At 38.9% G+C, this 17699-nt stretch overlaps 1 protein-coding gene across 9 annotated transcripts in view; it reads left to right on the top strand.

Moving 5' to 3' along the window:
• Positions 1–17699, top strand: part of SYTL4 (synaptotagmin like 4) — a 59784-nt gene extending 42085 nt beyond the window's left edge. For all 9 annotated transcript variants that reach the window (XM_016131505.2, XM_016131498.2, XM_016131501.2 and 6 more), the window contains 12 exons: positions 2010–2111; positions 2598–2673; positions 2986–3076; positions 3195–3298; positions 3801–3893; positions 4958–5136; positions 5431–5533; positions 6067–6228; positions 10101–10209; positions 13106–13205; positions 13962–14170; positions 16051–17699. In XM_016131505.2, coding sequence (XP_015986991.1) covers positions 2010–2111; positions 2598–2673; positions 2986–3076; positions 3195–3298; positions 3801–3893; positions 4958–5136; positions 5431–5533; positions 6067–6228; positions 10101–10209; positions 13106–13205; positions 13962–14170; positions 16051–16199 — 1477 coding nt within the window. In that variant the 3' untranslated portion in view covers positions 16200–17699. The remainder of the gene's footprint in view (positions 1–2009; positions 2112–2597; positions 2674–2985; positions 3077–3194; positions 3299–3800; positions 3894–4957; positions 5137–5430; positions 5534–6066; positions 6229–10100; positions 10210–13105; positions 13206–13961; positions 14171–16050) is intronic.

Below are 17699 nucleotides of genomic sequence, written 5' to 3'. Positions count from 1 at the left end.
ATCACTTCCTATTTCTGCCAGCCCCTAATCTGCTTTCTGTCTCTATGGATTTGCCTATTCTGGATATTTAATATAAATGGAAGCTTATAAAATGTGGCCATTTGTATCTGGCTTTTTCACTTTGCATAATGTTTTCAAGGTTCATTCATGTTGTGGCATATATCAGAACTTCTTTCCTTTTTATTGTCAGTACTATTTCATTGTATGCATAAACCACATTTGGTTTATTCATTCATCTGCTGATAGACGTTTGGATTGTTTTCACCTGTTGGCTAATGTGAATAATGTTGTTATGAACATTTGTGTACAAGGTTTTACGTGGATATATGTTTTTAGTTCTCTTGAGTATATACCTAGGAGCGGGATTGCTGGGTCATATGGTAATTCTATATTGGAGTCATATTTCAAAAGCTCATTTTGGCTTTTGTGTTGAGGTCATATTGCCTGGGGAAAATGGCAGAAGAAAGGTTTAGTAATGAGGCTTTTTCAACCATCCAGGAGCTAAATGATGGTGATTTGGACAAGAGTAATGGCATGGGAGGGGGTGGAAACTGGTCAGATTCTAGCTATACATTGAGGATAGAGTCAAGAAGATTTGTTAACAGGTTGGATTTGTATTGTGGGAAAATTATGGTCATGAAGGATGATTCTTAAGATTTTTGACCTGAGAAATGAAAGGAGGGAGTTGCCATTTGGTGAAATTGATGGACGAGTAGGTTTTGGGGAAAGTTAGACCTTTGATTTTGGGCTTGCTGTGTTTGGGACATCCAAGCAGAGATGTCAAGTAGGTTCTTGGAAATATAAGTGTGGCATTTGAGTGAGAGATCAATTTAGGAGTTATTAGTTTGTAGAGAATACATAAAGCCATGAGACTAGATATGATCATTGAGGAATAATTCGAGGTAGAGAAAGAAGCAGTCCAAGGAATAAGCCTGGGTATAATCCAAAGATTAGAGGACTAGGAGATGAAGAAAGACCAGAAAAGGAGACTGAGAAGGCAGCCAGTGAGGTCAGAGTACCAGGAGAGTTTGATGTTCTGGAAGTCAAGTGAAATTAGTCGAGGTACTTGAAGAAGAATGATTTTGTTTCTTTTTCTGGATGCTCTCACAAATTCCTTGAGGTAAAGAGCCCAGGAATTGTGGCCTTCACATTAGAGATGAGTTTTTCTCTATTGAATACCGAGAGTCATCCTTCATTAAGGTGAAAAAGAATCCTAGTCTTCTGAATACTGTCTTCAAAATGTACTGCTTATTTGTGTATATATTTTAAGCCCCACTAAGAGCATTAAATCAAGAATTCAGTCAATGAATATTCAAGTTGAGTACCTACCCTATGCTAGTTTCTCTTCTAGGCATTGGGTACACAGCAGTGAACAAGATATATGGTCACTGAACTCATTGAACTCAGTCTAATGGAGAAGGACATTAAACAAATCATTTGTCCAAATTATTGAACAAATTAAATAATTTCTTTAAAAGACATAAAGAAATGATTGCATATATAATGACTTCTACCAAGGAATCAGGGTGCTTTAAGAGCACATAGGAAGGTTACTAATCCAGAGTTGAAGTGGGAGCATGGTCAGAGAGATCTGGAAGGACATATAAAAAGAAACCTGAAGAAGGAGTAGATTTAGCCTGATGAAGAAAAATGGCCACTGTGAAAAGAACATCTCAGGCAGAGAAAAGAAGGAAGAGGGAGAGCTTTTTCATATTCAGGGAACCCAGAGAGCTTCATCATTCTGGAATGTAAAGTGTAAGGAAAAGTGGAAGGTGAAAGATGAGTCTGGAGAGGTGAGCAGGGGTCAAGTCATAAGGATTTTCTTGACATACTGAAGAGTTTGAGCTCAATCCTAACAGCAAAAGGGAACTGCTGAACAGTTTCAAAAGTATACTCAGATATTTATGTTAGATCACTTAGGCTATCGTTGTGAATGGGTTGGAAAGAAGCCTGACCCCTGACAGGAGAGCCCACCTCCTTTATGTCTTAACTCTTGGGTTTTATTCTAGTGTGCCACTTGAAACACCCAAGGTGAAAACTGGAAAGAGTGAGCTGGAGGCTGAGCGTGAGAGTCTGGATAGCTACACAGCTGACTGGGATAGCATGTCCAGGTGAGATCCTCCCCAGTCCCTGCATGGACACTCAACCTGAGTTCCCATTTAGTTCTCTAGCATCAGGATGCAGGGCTCTTATGCCTTCAGCATACCTGATTTTTCTCCTCAGTAAGTTGAATGAAGTCCTTTCTCTGACCTTGCTACAAGTCTTCAGTTGCACTTCTGCCGTTGGCTCTGAGCATAGCCTTCTGCAGCATGCTATCTTCCACAGGCTGCTGTGCCTTAGAAGAGTCTTCCTGGACTAGCAGCAACTGATGCTGCTGTCCTCTAGAAATGAAGGTGTAAGTGTTTGTGTTTGCACACAGTTGCTTATCTGATCATTTGTATTCCTTCAAGGTAAATCTGATGGGAAATTTATTTTCTGGATTTGTTTACTACGATGACCTCAAACCACAGTGGCTATCCTTCCATAGAGCTTGAGTCCCTAAATAGAAGGTAAATGGGAGGAGGTGATTTCGTTATAACTTTTGTATTTGCCTCCAGGAGAGACTCTCTGGATAAATCTGGCCTCTTTCCAGAATGGAAGAAGATGTCTGCTCCCAAATCTCAAGTAGGAAAGGTAAACTTTAGATATTAGTCTCTCTCTCCTTTCTCCTCTCCTCTTTGCTTTTTCAAGATGATTTTAAATCAAGGCTTCAACTAAACAAATTTTAGTTCACAGGTTTTGTTTATTGGGAGCCTTTTCTAAGGTTTTGGTTGAAATGGGAGAATATAGGTTTTGTACTACTTCCTAAGATTAAATTAAATTCCTAAGAATAGCCTTTCTTTTAAGATTTTCATAGTTTAGTGTAAGTCTGAGCCTTATTTTTTTGTGGCTATTCTTCCTTACTCCATCCTTCCACCTACCCAACTGTTCTTTTTCATTTCCTAGGAAACTCAGCCTGGGGGTCCAAATGTGGTATTTGTTGATGAAGGTGAAATGATATTCAAGAAGAACACCAGAAAAATTCTCAGGCCTTCAGGTAGCTATTTTCCCTTTATGGCCTTTAGAAATTGAAGTTCTGAGTACCTTTGATGGGTTCTTGGTATGGAGAAGAGGAAGAGGTCTCTTTTGATTTGGGTTTTTGATCTTCCCCTCAGAATACACTAAATCAGTGATTGACCTTCGCCCAGAAGATGTGGGTCATGAAAGTGGCTCCTTGGGAGACAGAAGCAAATCTGTCCCAGGCCTCAGTGTGGATATGGTAAGTACCCTGGGTCACTATCCCAAATGTTATATATTTAGAGTTGCCTTTAGTTCCTGATACTCTCAATCAACCTGTTTAATTCTTTAGAAAAAGACAACATTAATCTCTATTTCCCCAAATTTCTAAAGTATATCTGGTTGCTGAATTGCTTAAAGAAAAAAAAATTGTCTTATGCTGTCTCTTTTATCTTCCAATACATTGCTTAATATATAGTTGGGGGCTCAAATAAATATATATTGTGATTAAAATGTAAAGGGATGGCTGGGTTGGGACAATCAAATGGGAAAGAGATATTCTTATTCTTTGATATTTGAAAACTTGGTTGGAATATATTTTGGAAGCCTAAGTGTGGGGGGGGGACATAAAAATAGGGATTTGTACATACATGTACACATGACACCTCGGAGGTAAGCAATTATGGCTCCTACTAAAGGAAGGATATTTATCTTTGAACTTTTTCTTATTTTTATTAATTCTAAGTCTATATTTATTGTTCCAGGAAGAGGAAGAGGAAGAAGAAGACATTGACCACCTGGTGAACTTGCATCGCCAGAAGCTAGCCAGAAGCAGCCTGAGAAGTGGCTCCTCCATGGTAAGTTCTGTTAGCCCCGTGGCTATAGAAATATTGGGGTAATGGGGAGAAAGGAAGTGCCTCCCTGGAGTAGCGTCAGGACCTGGGGAAATCATCTTAGTCACTTTCAAGGTATGTGAGATGCATTTGTTCCTATCCTAAATTTATATTGTGGTTGCTTAGTGCACAGCTGGGTTACTTCCTCAGCCTCTGCCCTAGAGATTCTTCTGTCAGGTAATTAGGGCTAGAGATATGCATCATCGTAGTTTTGTGAACAGTAACCTGGAACTTCTCCCCTAAAGAGTTGCCCAGGCCAGAAGTAAGCAAGATCAGATTTGTTCATCAGTGCCCACCCCAAATCTCGCATTTGAGTACAGTGAATGCCATGAGAAGGGCCCTGGAAGGGTTAATTAGCATCAGGGTATGATAAAGGAGCAACAGTACCAATCAGAATCATGAAGTTAAAGAGACATTTGAGAATCAGGGCATAGTTGTGTCATAAGCATGAAGAATGATGTGTAGGGGGAACAAGAGTCAGGAACCAGGGTCATTTGTTCCCATTCTCACACAGGAAGAGAATGGCAGGCTTGCAAAGCTGATCACTACCCGAGAGGAAGATGTCTTTTTAGTTCTGGTGGGGTTCCCCACCCCAAATTCTAACCCATTCACTTCTCTCTGTAGTTCTTGATAGCAATAAGGGATTAAAGAAACCCTCAGATAATTAAGGCACCTTGCTTTAATTGGTAACTGTCTTCCTCTAGCCAGTGTTATAGCATATATAACATATACCCAAAATGGACTTAGATCCACCTTATCTCTACTCCTTGCCCACCTTCTGGAACAGGTAAAAATTAACAATAAAATGTATCAAAAGAGAGAAAGAGGAGGAGCTAAGATCCTAGGTGAGCCATTAGCTGATTTCTTAACTTGAACCACTTTGAGTGTGCTGTTTCTTATATTCTGGGTACAGGAATTTTGGCAGTGCTGTTTTGTTGCAGGGGCTTTTGAAACTTTTGTTTTCTTGAGTGATTGTCTTTATTATGAGGAAAGATATGAGCAGATGTTTGTCTTTGCTTTATCTTCAGAGTACAATTGGCAGCATGATGAGCATCTATAGTGAAGCTGGCGATTTCGGGAACATCTTTGTAACTGGCAAGATTGCCTTTTCCCTGAAATATGAGCAGCAAACACAGACTCTGGTCATCCTTGTGAAGGCATGCCACCAGCTGGCCTATGCTGATGAAGCCAAGAAGCGCTCTAATCCGTGAGTGTTTCTGGAACCAGACTGGTGCTCTGAAAAGAGAGCTCAGACCCTGGCATCTACCTGGACGCTCTTGAACCAAGGTTATCACTTCCTGGGTGGACAGGCAGGTGTGACAGAAAGTGGTTAGGGTAGCTGTGGGGAAGGGGCTATAAATGGGAAAATGCAAGAATGGCATGTCTAAGAGGACTTGATGCCATTTTCATTTCATCATGGCATCTGTATACAGAGAGCAGAGAAGTGAAGAACAGATTGAGAAAAGATGGTGAATTACTCAGTACTCTCCTTGGTTTCTAGATATGTGAAAACTTATCTTCTACCGGACAAGTCCCGCCAAGGAAAAAGAAAAACCAGCATCAAGCGGGACACCATTAATCCACTATATGATGAGATTCTCAGAGTAAGTATCTAGACCCTGATGGAAAGAGAACTTCTGTTTTGCACACTAAGCTGTAGCTATTCCTCTGCTGTGTGGCTGGTCGACGTGGTTTTCAGTGGCCATGTCTGTGTCTGGGGTCACACTATGGGCCTCTGTCCATATTCTGACCTCCCAGAGAAGAGAACAAAGGTGATGATCTGGCTTTCTTGGATTATTGTGAAGTTGGAGGTTCACGTGGCCTCAAATCTGTTCAAAAAGTCATTTGGGATGAGGCATCTCTGGCAGTTTTGTTTTGTTTTGTTTTTGGAATGTTCCAGTGTTCTCTCACTCACTCAAAGAAAAATTAATTCCCATGACCTCTCATGGATATGGTAGGTTTTTGTGAGTTGGAGTAAATGGAGGCTTTGAGTGAGGAAACTGAAAGTGCATAGGGATTAGAGTAATTTGATATTTAGGACTATGTACTTTGGGTACAGTTGCTCAGATTTTGGAATAATCTTTGCTGAGAAATTATCACTAACTAATCAACTAGGGCTTCTCTTTTTCTTTCACAGTATGAAATCCCAGAATCTCTCCTGGCCCAGAGGATGTTGCAGTTCTCAGTATGGCATCATGGTCGTTTGGGCAGAAACACTTTCCTTGGAGAGGCAGAAGTCCAGTTGGATTCCTGGAAGCTTGATAAGAAACTGGATCATTGCCTCCCTTTGCATGGAAAGGTAGTGTACTTTAAGAATTCAGATACTTTGGATCTGAGAGGTAGAATTGTCCACAGTGTCTGCTGCTGGCACAAGTTGGTAGCGTCTTTAAATGTAATCTTCTTTAGAGTTCTAGCGCACCCTGCTGGGGTTTCTGAGTTTAACAGTAATCTCAGATAACACTTGTGTATCAAGTGTGAGTAATCTCTTCTGTGTAGGCCAGGTAAAGGAAAAAGCCATAGTTTTCCTTTTGACAAGTTTTTCATATGTGTGCTAAGCTTTGCTTCCTAACCTTCTGGAATCTGGGCATATCCTAACGTCCTAACTTGAACCTCTTCTCCAAGCTAACTGTTGGGTGTATACTAATCTGTACTCCTTTTCCAAGCTAACCTGTTCACTAAAGAAATGGGAAATAAAGCAATTCCTAGGGTTCTTATTTCTCTGCTCTTGGTCACACAAGCCAGGGAAATGGAGATGACACCTCAGGAAAGAGTGTAGCAGTGTGCATAATAGTGTCTGGGATCTGACTGCAGACCTGGATTTGAATCCCAGCAAATAGCAGGTAAAGTCACCTAATTTATGAAATAACTTAGATAAGTCACCTAACTTTCATGAGCCTTAGTTTCTTCATCTATAAAAAGGAGATGATAATATTCTTCTTTTGCAGAATTATATGCAAAGTACCAACCAGTGCCTCGAACATAATGGACATTCAATAAGTTACTGACATTCTGGTTAAGATGAAGTTGCTAAAACAGGTTTCTTGATTATGGGAACTGTTATCAATGACAAGGCTCTTCTGTAAAAATGTTTTACACTAGCATTTTAAATGATAAAAATAGTACATGATGCATAGAATATCTTTGTAAAGATAGACCAGAAACTAGTAGTAGTGCTGCTTCTAGGAAGGGAGACTGAGGTGGGAGGGCAATTTATTTTTCTCTATATGCCCTTTTATAATGTTTGAATTATATATATATATATATATATATGTGTGTGTGTGTGTATATATACGTGTATATATACATATACTCATATAGATATACACACACAAATATATGCATATATATACACATACATATCTTACAAGGAAAATTAAGAATAAAAGGACTTATGTGTAAATGGTTCAAAATTAAAACAACATAAATGAATATAAGAAGAAAAGTAGATTACATTCCCTAGAAATGACCACTGTTATCAACTACCTGTATATCTTTATAGAAATTTTCTATTAAGCAGCACTGATGATATACACATATGAATTTATATTTTTCCTTTTTACACAAATGAGCTCATGTAAACATTGTGTGTATATATATATATATGTGTGTGTGTGTGTGTATATATATATATAATCTTGATTTAAATTAGCAATTTATCATTTTCATGGACATTTTTTATACCATCAATTATAGATCTTATTTTAATTGCTGTATTGTATTCTTTCATGTACTTATATTGTAATTTATTTACTATTCCCCCACTGATGGGCATTTAAGTTGTTTGCAGCTTTTTTTGCTGTTAAATCTGTGCTATAATATATCTTGGCCTTCTTTTGTGAGTGTAACTATAGGAGAAATTTCTGGTGTTGGAATTGCTGAGTAAAAGGAAATGTACATCTGATATTTTGATAGCTGCTGCCCTCCAAAAAATAGTAAAAACATTAAATCTGTCCTTTTAAATAATAATAAAAACAGGAAAGCAGTTATCACAAAACTGTAGCATATAGAAATTAGGATCTCTTAAGCATTTGTCATGCAAGTCATTCTCTCAGGGGCCTACAGTTGATATAATGTATTGCAAATGTTACTGTAAACCATCATGAACTAATGCCAATAAAAATGTCTTACATCAAATGACAAGGCTGCATTAAAATGGAGGTATTTTGTCTTTGCAATTATTTTGATCTAGAATGCAAATATGCTACTGCAACAAATATGCCAATTTCCAGCTAAGTCTAAATCCCAACTCTGAACTGTCTACCGAAGTTCACAATCTAGAAATTAAAATTTTGTAGACATTTTATAAACAAAACAAAGACCACTTTAGTGTTCTGTATATATATTTTAACTTAAAATATTCTACATTTATTGTCTCTGATTTATTTTATTTTTTTGCCCTGTAATCTATTTGCCTCCCAGTCAGTTTCTTTTTCCTGGCATCTACCTCCCTATTCTATTTTTAAACTGAATTTATTGAAGTAATATTAGTTAATAACATTATATAAATTTATAATACAACATCTGTATACTCTGTTGTGTTTTCACCATCCGAAGTCTAGTCTCCTTTTGCCACCTTGTATTTGACCCCCTTTACCCTCTTTGTCCTCCCCCCACCCCCTTCCCTTTCCCCTAGGTAACCACCATTACCTCCCTATTCTTTTCAATCTCTCCCATACACTAAACTTTGTGCATTCTGTGTATGTGGTACATTTTCCCAAACCGATGGGGATTATGCCATCTTGACATCAGTATGCTCAGTGAAGAGGGCCTAGTTTAGAGGAGTCCCAGTGAATAAAGGCAGGTAATAGGGCACCTCTAGTCTACACCAGCTTATGCTCTGAATACTAAAGTATAAAGAAGAGTCATGTCAAAAGATCCCATAGAGTGAAGCAGTTCTGCTGCTCATCTCAGACGTTTATTCATTCACCCATGTATTTATTCAGTAAATATTTGTGGAGCACCTACTCTATGTTAGGTACTTTGCCAAGTGTCTGGCATACTAGGATGAACAAAAGTAGGCGTGATTCCTGTCCTCCTGGAATTTAGATTCTAGTGGTAGAGACAGTCGTTAATCAAAAGTAATATAAATAAATGTACAATTAAAAATTGTGACATATTTAAATAATTGTAATGGAGTTCCTAAACTCTTTGCAAACTCTCTTTTTAAAAAAATACTTTATTTTTGAAGATCATACAAGTAATACATGTCATTCTTATTAAAAAGACACTGTAGACACAGAGAAAAACATGAAAGCCCTCTTTTCTTTCCCCATTCCACTCCCCTCCTTAGAAGAAACAAGTGTTAAGTTTGTCTGTATTTTTCTGTGCAGTGTAGTATAGTGGTTAAATGTGTGGGCTCAGGAATCAATCTGTCTGAATCTGAATCCTGCCTCTGACAATTACTGTGTGATCTTGAGCAAGTTACCTAACCTCTCGGTTCCTCTGTTCCATAATCTGTAGGAATTAAACAAATCCTTGAGGATTAAACAAAATGATGTACTTAAAGTACATATACTTAAAATATGATGTGCCTGGCACATAATAAGTATTATTTAAGTGATAATAATAACCATTATTTATATACATGCATATTCACATATACAAATGTGAATATATTTTAATATAAATGGGATGCCTTTTCTGTATCTTGCTTTGGTGACCTAACAGTACATCTTAGATATCTTTCCATGTTAGCATGTACAGATTCACTGAATTCTTTTGATGATTGCATGCTATATGCCATATGAAGACATTAATATCACTCATTTAATCTTTCCTATATTTATTGACATGTGGGTTGTTTCCACTACTTGGCAATTACTTATTATGCTGGTAGCAAGATCCTTCACCATGGTGTCAGTGCCCTGTGAGTTTGTGTGCCAAGCTGGCTGGAAGACCTATGAGGGTATTTAGAAACAAGTAATTGTATCCCCAAGTAGCAAAATAACGGGCATTGCAGAAGGCTTTTTTGTTGGTTCTTTTGGATCTTCTTCTGAAGAAACTGCCTAAGAAACCTGCGTCTGCCACGGCCTTGGTACCCTGGATTGTAAGGAGAAGGACTCTCATGCCATGAATCTGTTCTTGGGGGATAATTTTAGATTCTCCTCAACAAGAAGTCTCAATAACTCCTGAGAATCCCAGCTTGACCTGTTGGGTTTCCCTGTTTTTCAGATCAATACTGAATCCCCAACTGGCTTGCCATCACACAAAGGTGAATTGGTGGTTTCATTGAAATACATCCCAGCCTCCAAACTCCCTGTTGGAAGTGACCGGAAAAAGAGTGAGTTTTCTTTGGGGTCATGGGTTTGTTTAGTCCTTATCTTTTGCAAAGGATCTGTGTGAGGTGGTGTGGGCTATTGGCTAGCCATGTTGGAGAGACCAGGTTGAGATAAGTCTGTGATCATCTTCTAGAGAAGATCCTTTACTTACTAAGTAAGCCTTTTCTGCATTTTTCAACCAGAAGGGAATGCCTTAGGGTTAGCTTTCCATTTTTTTAGGCCATTACACTTGACTTGGTTATGGCCCAGCTGTGGTAAGCTACTAAGAGTGCAGAACAGAACAGAAGCGTTGGAGCTGAGAAAGAGTGGTTGGAAGGGGTGGAGAAATATAAGGGAAAGAAAGTTGAAGGCTGAGGAAGAGTAAATCGATATGCCAGGCACTGTGGTAGCAACTATGGAAATGTAGATGAATTAGAGATGACATTTGCCTTTCCTCAAGGAGCTTAGTTTAGCAAGAAAGACAGCCATATGCTAAAAGAACATGGATACAGGAGTGATGAATTCTGTCTGGTTATATTTGGGAGAGCTTTAAAGAGGAAGTAATGTTGAAACTGGACTTAAGACTTTACGAGGTGAAAAAAGGAAGAGCATGGGGTGAGAAGAGCATTTCCAGAAGAGGAGATAATATGTGCAAAGGTTTTTAAAAGACATGGTAAATATGGGGAGTATATGAGTGTGAGGGAATAAACTCCTTATTTAGGTGGACCTGGAGCTATGTAGATGTGGGAGTGGGACTGGAATTGTTGATGAGGCTGGAGCCTGACTGAAAAGGGCCTTAAATGTAATGGTAAGGAGATGAACTTGATCCATTGGCCATGGGAAGCCAAGGTTCTTAAAAAAAGATACCTACAGTAGGGTCTAACTATGGGATGCAGGAAATCAATGACATCCCTAAGGAGGTTGTACAAAATGACTAGAGAAGAGAGGCAAGGGTAGAACCACAGGGAAAAACAACATTATAAGGGATGAAGAGAGGAAGAAAAGTCAGTGAGGTAGAGGGTTATCAGGAGAGAGCTTGAAGAAAGGAGCGGGGGTTGTCAACAGTATTGACTACTAGTGGAAGGTCAGGCCCACTGAGGACTGAGAAGACATGGCTCATTGGCAGTAGATTATATTTTCAGAGGATTAGTTGAAGCAGAAAATAGACTTCACTGGAAACTAGGCTGAGTGAATGAGGCAAAGAAGTAGAGGTGTTTAGTATGGACTCTTTTTTTTTCAGGATAATTGATGATGGAAAAAAAGGAGAAATAGAGAATAGCTTGAAAATGAGATACAGTCGAAGGGAGATAAAAATTTTTAAAAAGGAGAAATGAGATTAGAGTATATTTAGACTGAGAGGATTGGACCAGGGGAGAAAGAGAGATTAAAAATGGGAGGTGGGTCGGGCAAGGGAAACAAAAGAAAAAATAAATGGGACTACATCAAACTAAAAAGTTTTTGTACAGCAAAGGAAACCATGAACAAAACAACAAGAACTTATACAACTCAACAACAAAAAACAAACAATACAATTAAAAAATGGGCAGACGTGAACAGATACTTCTCTAAAGAGGAAATACAGATGGTTAACAGACATATGAAAAGATGCTCAAGGTCGCTAATCATCAGAGAAATGAAAATTAAAACCACAATGGGATATCACCTCACATGTGTCAGAATGGCTATCATCAATGAATCAAAAAACAGCAAGTGTTGGCGAGGATGCGGAGAAAAGGGAACCCTCATACATTGTTGGTGGGATTGCAAATTGGTATAGCTGCTATGGAAAACAGTCTGGAGGTTTCTCAAAAAATTAAAAATGGATATGACTTTTGTCCCAGCCATTGCACTTCTGGGTATTTATCCAAAGAATACCAAAACAATAATTCTTAAATATCTATGCACTCCAATATTCATGGCAGCACAATTAACAATAGGCAAGATATAGAAGCAACCTAAATGCCCATCAACAGACGATTGAATAAAGACATTATGGTTCATATATACAATGGAATATTACTCAGCCATTAAAAAAATGAAATTCTACCATTTGCAATGACATGGATGGACCTAGAGGTCATTATGCTGAGTGAAATAAGTCAGACAGAGAAAGATAAATACCATATGATTTCACTTATATATGGAATCTAAGGAACAAAAAGAACAAACTAATCAAAAACAGATTTGCAAATATAGTGGACAATTTGGTGACAGACATAAGGAAGGGGGATTGGGGAGCTGAGAGAATGGGGTGAAGGATTAAATAAGTACAAATTAGTAGTTGATAGTTGGGCACGAGGATGGGGAGCATGTAACAGAGAATGCAGTTGGCATTAATATGATGGCTAAGTAGAGGGTCAGGGGAGGGCGGGAGCAATTGGGGGAATCGTTTTATGAAAAATATAGATCTCTAACAAATGCACTGTATACTTAAAACTAATTTAAATAATTAAATTTATTTAAAAATATTGGAGGTGGGGGTTGGAATTCATGATGCCAATGAGTCCTGTGAAGTTGGAGTGAAATCAAGAACATAAGTGAAGGAGTCCTTTTTAAAAATTTATTCAACAAATATTAGGCAACTTTATTTCTCCAGGCATCAATTTTCTCATTTAAAAAATGAGGACAGTAATAGTATATATATCATGGGTTGTTTTGAGAATTAAATGCTTAATGTAGAATCTGGCACATAGCTAGTTTTCAATAAGCACGTATTGCTGCTGTTGTTGTTATTAATTGTGTGCCCATTGCTTACTTTGAGGCACTGTGCTAGGTAATGAGAATCCAAGTCAGGTGTGGTCCAGTTATTATAGAGCTTGCTGCCTTTAGGAGCAAAAAGAAGGAAGTACTGTATAGATTAAGCTCAAGAGAAATCTGGAGGTGTAGGGGCTCACTTGCTATGGCTGACATTCCTTACAGGTAAAGGTGGGGAAGGGGGAGAACTCCAAGTATGGATCAAAGAAGCCAAGAACCTGATGGCTGCCAAATCAGGAGGGATTTCAGACAGCTTTGTCAAGGGGTGAGTCTCTGGACCAGTGCCAAACTAACCAGTTTCAGGACAAGAGAGTTAAGAAAGAAACACAATTTAACCTTTCTCTGTGGTTATTATCCTTGTGTGTCCTACCACCTCCAGCAACCAATTTTGTCCTTGAAATCCGATAATGGCAAAAGCTCCATTATTATGTTTGTGCTAGTCTGAGCTCAGCTTTTACTGAATTGTAGTGCTGATTGCCAAAAAGGAGGGTGGTAGATATATAGGTCTGACTTCCTTTGTTATAGACTAATGCTCTTTATTAATCTTGAATAAAAACCTCTGTCCCCTGACTTTCAAGATTTAGGAACTCATGACTTTGTTCCCCACAATATTTAAGCAACGCTAGCTTTCCCCAAATTATGGATTATCCTACTGACTTAAGTTCTTTAGCAAATAATATTTGGCTATGCCTATAGCTACTGCCACTGACTTTATTTAAATAAGACCTTGCCCAGTAGAAATGGAGCCAAATATTTAAAACCCATGTATAGTGGAGTATAAACAACAGCTCACTAATAACATTATATTAATTTTCTCTCCAGGTTGAAGGAATTGAATCAGACAAATGATCTAGTGGAGGTAGTAGGAACTCTGCTTCAGCAAACTCAAAGGCAGGAGTATGTGTACTAGGATCTGAGTGTTCACTCACCTTCCTGGGCTAGGCCTGTAGTAGGGGAAAAGGAAAATTTAGATAGATATTGCCAGCTTTGAGTAGGTTAATTACTCCTCACCCTCTGCCAGATATCTCCTTCCCATGAGGAACAAAGCCAGTAAACATAAAACTCCAGTGATGAAGAAGACCCTGAATCCCCACTACAACCATACATTTGTCTACAATGGTGTGAGGCCGGAAGATCTACAGCACATGTGCCTGGAACTGACCGTGTGGGACCGGGAGCCCCTGGCCAGCAATGACTTCCTGGGAGGGGTCAGGCTGGGTGTTGGCACTGGTGAGTGTCTCTCCCACTTCCTCACTATCTTAAAGGCCTCTTGTATATCTTACTTACAATATACCCACCCCCTTCCATACAAAACTTTTCTATGACATGAATTGTTTTCTTTCCTTTGAGTTAACATTCAACCAATATTATGTTGAGTGCCTATTATGTGTAGGCTTAGAGGAAGACTGAGCTCATGCACTGTTATGTATACAGATAAATGTGACCCTGATTGCCAGGAATATCATCATCTTTCCACCAAAAAATCTGAAAACCTACCTATATCTGTCACTATAATTTCCATTTTCCATGCTGTTGTAATGAAAGAGAGTTCCTTTCTGGTAGAGGGCAATCTCTTTCCAAGTGTTCTGGATCACACTCTCACCTTCTCAATGACCTCACTTCTAGAATCTCCTCTCCTGTCTGATCAATTTCATTCACTCTGCCTCTCTGCTAGAGGTGAAAATAGATATGCTCTGGTATCTATGAGAAACAAAAAACATAACCTTCCTTTGACCCCACAACTTCCCTCTAATTTCTTCAAAAAGCATTGTTTCCACTTCTTCACCTCTCTTTTAGTCCTCAATCCACTGTGATCAGGCTTCTGTCTCACCACTCTACTGAATAACTGCTCGTGCCAAAAAATTTTTTTTCATCTTGTGAGAATTTTCAGCTTTTATTGACACACCACTGTTGATTCCCTTTTAATTCACTGTTCAGCTTCTCAATTTTCTTTGTGGGTTCCTAATTCTATACTTAAACTTTGTAAATGTTGGTATTTCTCAAGGCATACTTTTCTCTCTATAGTCTCTGCACTCATGTGGCCTTAAATAATACTTGCATATATTAATAACTCATACAAAGCATTTAACACAATCATCTAGGATGATGTTTTTACCAATGTAAGCCAGTTAATGTCAGTTTCCTGCTTAAAACCCTTCAGAGGCTTTCTTTCATACTTGGAAAATAATCCAAAGTTCTCAGCATGCCAATGGCTCTATATGATCTAGACCTTCTCTGTTCCTTTGATCCACCCTGTATTGCTCTCTTCCTTGCTCACTGTGTTCCAACCACAATAACTTTATGCCCTCCAAATATACCGAGCTTATCCCTACTTCATAAATTCATCAATTAGTATTTCCCCTGTCTGAAAAGGCTGATTCCTTCCTATCCTTCAGATTTTGACTCAAATGTCTCCTTGGAGAGGCCCTCAGACCACTCCATCTAAAGGTGCCCTGATCTAGGCACTACAAATCACCTTGTTTATTAACTTCATGACATTTACCTCACTATCTGAAATACTCTTGCTGATCTACTTGTATATTTTCTGTCTTCTCTATTCAAATGTAAGCTGCCTGCAGGCAGGACTTTTTCTGTTTTGTTCACCACTGTATCTCCAGAGCCTAGAATAGTACTGACATACAGTAGGCACTCTCAATAAATGTTTTTTGAATGAATAAATGTGTAAGAGAATAGGAATGAGGCCACATACAATCCTATCTTCAGGCCTACAGTCTACAGCTAGAGAAAAAGGTGTTCGGTGTCTTCATTTAAAAAATTAAGTCAAGTTGGCAATAACAGAAGGTCTATAGCTCTGGCATGAGGTGTCAGGTACCAGAGCGCCACACCAACCTCAGAATAAGAGACCTCTAGCTATTATGTGCCATTTGGAGTCCCATTTCATCAACCTGGAGTCTCTTGATAGAGTCTCAGGAGCACAGAAATAGCTGTGTAGGACTATCAAGGAACAGTTCCCAGACTGCTACCCCCATCAACCCATCTTCATAGCATACTGTCTTTTATGGAGTGGCTACCCTTGCTGTATAACCAGTCTTCACTGGTGGACTGAGGAGTGGGGTCCCTGTTCAGCCTCTTCTGGTATTTCTCTTCAGGAATCAGTAATGGGGAAGTGGTGGACTGGATGGACTCAACTGGAGAAGAAGTGAGCCTGTGGCAGAAGATGCGACAATACCCAGGGTCTTGGGCGGAAGGGACTCTACAGCTCCGTTCCTCGATGGCCAAGCAGAAGCTGGGTTTTTGAGTACCCACCCTTCTCTGCAGGACCATTTCTGGCCAGGGAGAGTCAGAGGAAGTGAAGAAACCAGGAGCAAAATTTATAATTTAATGTGTGTGTTATGTATGTGTGTGTACAAATGTATTTCTATAAATCTCATTATACTAGAGTGATGCAGACTGGTTCTCCTTTTGAAAGCAGGCTCGAGAATAAGGGTCACTTCAAAATGCTTTTATTTGTGCATAATCTAGTATCCTTTCAGAGTCCATTGTTTCTTATATCTTTTGAGGTTTCATTAATTTATAAAATCTTTTAAGATGGCATTTTATCTCCTGTTTTATTATCCTTGTTCCTACTTCCCCAGGAAGCCCTGACTACCTCTGGCATTAGTACCAATCTATGTTTCAAGGTGCTTCAGGTCTGAGGCCAAGGCTCTGGGAAGCAGGGTTGGATTACTAAAGACAGGAGAAGATGGGAGAGAGGTGAGTAGGTCCTCGCCTTCCTCTCTAATGTGTGTTAATTCATTTTCTACCTTGATAAATTTCTAGAACTTGGCTTTTAACTTTTCTTGCTTTTAAGCAGCTTCCACCTTGCTTAGGACTAATGGTTTTCTTTTAAATACTAAGAAAAATTTTCACTCCCTTCTGATTCTAGACACCTTCACTAGAACTTATAATGAAACTGCTTTAGAAAAGCACTTTAAATTATGATCTTTTGACTGAGTCATGGACATGCCCAACAGGTGCTTCTCAGTGATCCTACAGGATCAGAGTGACAGATGATCAGGTATCTTCCAGTCTATATTAAATCTTTTGTATTTAAACTGATAGAAAAGTTGTTGGTGAGATCTTTATTTCTCTAATGAAAGGCAAGACATCTTAACTCTCATCATGTCCCACATCTTTCTTAGCAGTTGTGTCCATCATGTGTTACCACACAGAATATGGTCTACATGCCATCCTAGCGGCCAGGATAGCCAAATACTGTCTAAATTGGTCCAGTATTTTTTCCAGGTTGGGCACTGTTAGTGCTCCAGGAGAATGTGTGTTCAGAGAATCTCCCAGTTACTCTGGCTTCCTTCTTAAAGTGGTTTCAGTTCTTATTTTTTTCTATTGTTTCCTAAACTTGACCTAGTGTAACATGGGTGTGGTGAGTGAGACCTTTCTAAGAAGAGTCTGGTGATCTAATATTCATTTTCTGAAGCTCAGTATTCTAAACTTACTTTTTATTCTTCCAAGTATATCTACACAAAATCATTTGTGAAAGAAGTCTCTACCAGAGAAGAAAGCCCTTTCAGTCCAGTCGGCTGCTAGCTGACTCTCCTAGAAGGCCACCAGATTGAAGACAGCTAAGGTGGTTTCCATTATATGTGTGAACTAAATGGAGAGGTGTTTTAAAAAAGTTTATTGGGTGTGGATTGGTGTTATAATGGGAGGCATAACTTGGGATCCTGGGTTGTAGCTTACTCCTTTGTTCTCCGCCCCCTGAAATGTGTGTGTTCTTCAATAAAGTGTTCTCACTTGTCAA

This window comes from Rousettus aegyptiacus, unplaced genomic scaffold (assembly GCF_014176215.1).
Source record: "Rousettus aegyptiacus isolate mRouAeg1 unplaced genomic scaffold, mRouAeg1.p scaffold_m13_p_9, whole genome shotgun sequence".
Taxonomy (NCBI): domain Eukaryota; kingdom Metazoa; phylum Chordata; class Mammalia; order Chiroptera; family Pteropodidae; genus Rousettus; species Rousettus aegyptiacus.
This window is presented reverse-complemented; position numbering and strand designations above follow the sequence as displayed.